The 6,020-nt window shown below is 54.1% G+C and overlaps 1 protein-coding gene across 1 annotated transcript; it reads right to left on the reverse strand.

Moving 5' to 3' along the window:
- Window positions 1-246: 246 nt before the first annotated feature.
- Window positions 247-5,810, reverse strand: 18w (18 wheeler). The gene has a single exon (XM_017238362.3). It carries the CDS (start codon window positions 5,393-5,395, stop codon window positions 1,253-1,255), a length of 4,143 nt encoding a protein of 1,380 aa, XP_017093851.2. The 5' UTR covers window positions 5,396-5,810; the 3' UTR covers window positions 247-1,252.
- Window positions 5,811-6,020: the final 210 nt, after the last annotated feature.

The raw sequence follows: 6,020 nt of genomic DNA on the forward strand, positions 1-6,020 counted from the left end.
TATATTTAGATTTTAGTTAAAGTTCTCCCTCCATTGTGGCCTTTGTAGTTCGACACATAGCAAATGTCAAATGAAAATAAAATCGTTTTGGGTTTTTGTCACAATCATTTTTTTTCCTCCTGGGAACAATGTCAGATGCATGAATGGCCCAGCAGGAGTCCTTTGTAGGATCCTTCCAAAAAGTAATTTTAATTAATTCCTGGAAACAAATAGATCCAATTCCCCAGCCCATAGACAAGAGTGTGATTTAATTTTTCTTAATATTTTGTAATGTTTTTTCGTTTTTATTTTGTGTCAGATATATTCTTCTGGTTGGTTTTTATGTAATTGTAATAATTAATTTAATAATACATTCTTCGTTAAGTAAATTTAATTCAATTAATTTAGTTCCATCATCTCTATACAGTACGATACATAAATACATTAAGTGCTCTAAATGTGGTTGCCCTTGCGATTGATCTATATACAATTAATTAATTATCAAATATCCATTTTTTTGTTAGTTATTGTTTTATATAGCTTAGGATGAATGAATCGATTCGGAACACGATCATATATCAATATATCAACTTGATGCAAAACGAATGTGTGTGCGCGTGTATGGTATTTTGTTTTAGCTTTACTTTAAGTTTTAGTTAACAATAGTTTAGTTTAGTTTTAGGTATTAGGTTTACGTTCTTTTATCGCCTGGCTAGAACTACTACATAGGTCTATGCATTACAGTTAGGGGCCTTCGCAGGTGCCGATTTAATTATAGTTAATTAATATATCACATTGAATTTGAAAGTGTTTTTGCAACATTTCTAGTAATTGTTTCTTTACGTTTACGTTTACGTTTATGGTAATTAATTAAAGGTAATGTATCCTATATGCTTCTTCCCTACTCCTGTGTTGGTGTTGCTGTCTAATGGTGTGTGTGTGTGTGTGCTTCTTGTTTTTTTTTGGCAGTGCTACACAGCTATGGGACATCAACAACGACAACACGTGAACACCGAAGGCGAAATGCTCAAAAAAAATATATATATATTATATGTACGGGTGTATGTATATAAATATTGCTTTCCAAGAAATGCCTACGAAAAAGTCTTTTTGTTTTGGATCTGTATATGTGTGTGTGTGTGTTGTGTGTGCCTCCTGCTCCTGTGCTTCCTCTTCCTCCGCGCCAGAGAACGATCAGCTTCAAGATGGCCGCTCCTGCGCAGGATTTGTGGTGGTGCGAGGGTGAAAGAGATGGCTGTACTGCTAAGGAAGCTTACACCAGGAAAGCCTGGCCGTTCTTATTGGCCGCTTCGCTGCTGCCAGCTGCCTGTAGTTGCTGCTGCTGCTGTTGTTGTTGCTGCTGCTGCGCTGCTGCGGATGTGGAGGCCTGCGCCGTAGACTGAGTGCTAGTGCTGGCCTGGCTTAAACCGCTGCCACTGCGCAGATGCACGGGCGCCGAGGGAGCCGGAATGGTGGCCTGCTGCTGGGGCATCGCCCGGAACTGTGGCTGCAACAAGCGCTGCTGCTGCTGCTGGGCCTGCTGGTGCAGACGCATCTGCTGCTGCTGGTGCATCAGACCCGTGGGGATCATGGAGAGGGCCTCGTGCTGGTCATACGCACTGTACTCCGACTCGATGCTGTGGTAGATGTGCTCCGAGGGCGGGCGCATGGGCATGGGCATGGAGTCAACGATGCGAGCAGGTCCGCCGGGGCGTGTTGGCCGGGGCGAGGGGGTGGCAGTGGTCGCAGAGCTGTAGTTGGCCTCCATGTCCTCGGTGCAGTAGTAGGCCGGTGGCGGGGGGGCCTGGCGGAAGATCATGCCCGGGGAGACTGGCTGCTTGAAGCGCTCGTGGTGGTCCAGGGTGTAGTTGTTGCCGCGAGGCGACAGCTCAATGGGGATGGCGTAGCGCAGCTTCTCCCAGAAGTACCGGTCGCAGGTGAGCAGCCGGTTGGAGGGCACAGACTTGAGGTAGGGAGCCAGCTCAGCCACATCCTCGGCCTCTGACGAAACGCTCGTCTCCTCGATGATCACCAACTTCTGGGCCAGGCCGCGCAGCGCCTCGTGGAAGGCGTTCCTGAACTCGATGCGATTCCATTCGGTGGCCAGGAGGTTGCGAGTCAGCACCAGAATGATCTTCCTGGAGGCGCGGGCGCCCTCCACCAACTGCAGGTGCGAGGCCTGGGGAGGCAGGTCCCTCTGCTGGATGCAGAGCCTGAAGGGAGGACGACCGTGCTCCAGCTCGGCGGCGATGTTGCGGCACACAAACTCGTAGTCCTTCTCGGAGTGCAGGATGATGGCATCGTACAGCTTGCCGGCATCCTCGAAACGTGGCTCGCAAACGCGGACTCCGTAGTGGGCAAAGAGCCACATGCGGACGCTCTCGCGGAACACGAAGACGATGATGAGGACGACGACCAGGAAGATGAGCACCAGAACGGCAGCCAGCAGGGGGAGTCGGTAGCCTCCAGCGATATCCTGAGAAGAGCTGATGTTCGAGGCACTGGCGTCGAGCAGCTCGGAGCAGTCGGGGCCGTTGGCCATGTTGCCGATGAGTTCCAGCTCCCGCTTGATTCCGGAATCCACACAGTAGATGTCCTGGGCATCGCGCACGATCATGGCGTTGTCGGACACGAACTGGGCCAGTTCCCGCAGATGCTGGCAGCGGCAAGACCAGGCATTCCTGCCCAGCGTCAGTCCCTGGAGACTGTGACGGTACTGCAGGTTGGGCAGGGAGCTCAGACGGTTGTTGTCCAGCCGGAGAACCTCCAGGGAGACCAGCGGCTCGAAGGTGGCATTCGAAATGTGGGTCAGCATGTTGTTATGCAGGTAGAGCTCCCGCAAAAGTCCCAGCGAACGGAATTCATTGCCCTCCAGGTTAGTGAGCTTGTTGTTCTCCAGGTGGAGCACTCGGAGACTCACCAGCTGGGCCAGGCTACCGTTCTGCAGAGTCATCAGGTTGGAGGCGTTCAGGTAGAGGGCACGCAGATTGCGACGACCCGCCAAGTGGCCAACCTCCAGATCCTGCATGTTGTTGCCGTCCAAGTAGAGATCGCTGACGTCCAGGGGGATGCGTTGCGGTACCGAGGCGAGGTCCTGACGGCCGCAGTCCACAATGTTGGTGCCCCAGGTGGCGTCGTGGAAGCAGCTGCAGTTTCCGGGGCAAATCACCTCGCACTCGCACTGCTCGTACTCGCAGCAGTGGCAAGTGGGTGGGCAGTGGCTCTCGTACTTGCACACAAAGTCAGAGGCGGACAGGGTGGCCAGGGGCCGGAGTGGGGCGCTGCGGCTATGGGGCATCAGACACTCGATGTTGGCCAGGTCCACCACGTGGGGATGCTGGCGGGTGGTAAGGTTGTTGATGCGCTGCAGCCACTCCATGGAGCAGTCGCACTCGAAGGGGTTGCCGCCCAGGTAGAACTCCGGCACAGGCTTCTCCGCCGAGACGGGGGCCACTCGCAGGGCGTTCAACGAGATCTTGGACAGCACGTTGGCGTAGAGATCAACGCGCACCAGTCGCGTCTTGTCCACGAACGTGTTGGCCTGGATCTGGCCGATGATGTTGTTGTTGATGAACAGCAGCTCGATGGAGTTTGGCACTGACATGGCTCCGATTTCGGTGATGCGGTTGTGGGAGGCATCCAAGGTGGTCACACGGATCTCCTCCTGCAGCTTGTAGTAGTTTCCCAGGGCCTCGATGTAGTTACCGTGGATGTCTAGCCACTTGAGGTTGGATGGGATGAAGGCGTAGTCGAACCACACCAGGTGGTTCTCCGACAGATTCAGCCAGAGCAGGGATGCGAGGGTGGCGAAGATGCCGTTGATGTCGGTGAGGAAGTTCTTGTCCAAGCGGATCGCCTCGATCTCGGTGTTCTTGTCAAAGGCACCGCGCTCGATGCTCTGAATGCGGTTCTTGGCCAGGTTGAGAACGGTCAGACGGGGCAGGTCCTGGAACATGCCCACGGTTATGTTGCCGATCCGGTTGTCGATCAGTCGCAGACCCGTCAGCTGGTTCAGGTTGCGGAACGTGTTGTTCTTGAAGTCGGAGATCTGGTTTTCGCCCAAATCCAGAGTCTTCAGCATGCTCAGATCCTGGACGGCTTCCGGCACCTCCGTCAGCTGGTTGGAGCTGAGATCCAACTCCTTCAGGTCGGAGCAGTTGCGGAAAGCCATCGATTCCACGATGCTGACCAGGTTGTTGTTCAGCGTCAGCTTGGTCAGCACATACAGGCCGTTGAAGATGCGGTTGTCCAGCGTGTGCAGGCGGTTCTCGGCCAGGTTGAGGGTGTGCAGATTGTAGAGGGGCAGGAAGGCGCCCTCCTCGATGTGGCCAATGGAGTTGTTGCGCATATCGAGGATCTGCAGGAAGTACAGCTCCTTGAAGGTCTTGGCGCCGATGCGGGTGAGGGCATTGTTCGACAGATTCAAGACGATCAGGCGGATCAGGCCGGCGAAGGTGGTGTTGTCGACATGGTGGCTGGTCAGCTGGTTGCCGCTCAGATCGAGCACCAGCAGCTGCTCCAGACGGTGCAGCAGTCCCTTGGGCAGATCGTACAATTCATTGCCCTGAAGATGCAGTTCCCGGAGCTCCTTGTTTCCGGCAAAGGCCTCCGAGGGCAGGGATTCCAAGTGGTTGTACGAGAGATTCAGAACTCGCAGGGAGCTCAGACCGGCCAGGGCGTTGGGGGCCAGGCTGCTGATGTTGTTGTGCTGCAAGCTGAGGGTCTGGAGGCGCCGCAAACGCGATGCACCCCACGCATCGGGCAGGGAACGCAGCTCGTTGAAGGAAACGTCCAGAGTCTGGAGCTCAGAGCCGCCACTGGCCGCTCCGTTGGCGTTGCTGAGGGCGGAACCGGCGCACAGCTTCTCGGAGAAGCCGAGGAACTCGGCGGACCGGATGCGGTTCTGGGTGAGATTCAGCAGCTGAAGGCTGGGCATGGGGCACCACACACCCTCGGGCAGCTGGCGAATGTTGTTGTCGCCCAGATGGAGTTCGGTCAGTTCCTTGAGACCCTGGAAGGACTGCCCGTGCAGCTCCAGAGTCTTGCCCGGACCCCAGACGGCGTTGTGGCTCTCCAGAGTCAGTTTCCGGAGCGACATGAGACCCTCGAAGGCGTTGGGGGGAATCCGCTGCAGCTTGCAGGCATCCAACTGCAAGTCCGACAGCTTCTGCAGGCTGCGGAACAGTCCAGGGGCCAGTTCGCTGGCGTGGAGCAGCTCCTGGCTGCACTGGACCTCCAACCGGCTGGCGGTCTCGGCCACCTGGAGATCTAGCTGAGCTCCGGCCGCCTCCAGGGCCCGCACTCTGCACTTGATGTCCATGGTGGAGCGGCCGAACTGCCAGTCGCACTGCTGCGCATGCGTGGTGCTCACCGAAATGAGGATGGTGGCCACGAGAAGCAACAGGCAGTTTGTCATTTTGATGGTTTACTTGGTTGCTGATTTAAACTTTATAATTTTAAGCTTGGTAGCTGAGGTTGTGGGTGGATGCGGTATTGGAGCACAACTTGGTCACTTTCTGGTTTTCATTTTTCGATCGCTTTTTTTTACAGCCCGTTTAGCCCGTAATCCTTGTGTGGCGGTGCGATGCGAAACACTTAGCGATTTTCACTGATAGATAGATACGTTTCTTTGAGATACTTTATTTTCGTAAAGTGATTTTATTTCATTTGATTTAATAATTTTTTGTGTTTAATTCTGAACGTCGAAGCACTTAGTTATTTGGCAAGTTGCGTTCGCGAGACTGTTGGTCGTTCGGTTAACTGTTTCGTCGTCGGAGGAGCTCGGTTTCTAAAACATGTTTACCGCCTCGCGCTCAAACTCAAAGTGATTGCTGGAGTTGGCCACTGGGACTCCGTTGGCTGGTTGAAAATTCCAAACGACGACGCGAAGCGTTGCGCTGCGACGCCAGCAGAGGAACACCGACACCGACACGGACACAGACACGGATACACACGGATACGGCAACACAAAGCGCAGGCAGACAGACAACAAGTACGTGTATGCACTCTCGCGCTCACATGCATTTCTCGTGCGCGCTCTC

The sequence above is a fragment of the Drosophila bipectinata genome, chromosome 2R (assembly GCF_030179905.1).
Source record: "Drosophila bipectinata strain 14024-0381.07 chromosome 2R, DbipHiC1v2, whole genome shotgun sequence".
Classification (NCBI taxonomy): Eukaryota; Metazoa; Arthropoda; class Insecta; order Diptera; family Drosophilidae; genus Drosophila; species Drosophila bipectinata.

Excerpts from the sequence above, each read along its gene's own strand:
- 18w (XM_017238362.3), bottom strand. The coding sequence starts at position 5,395 with ATGACAAACTGCCTGTTGCTTCTCGTGGCCACCATCCTCATTTCGGTG.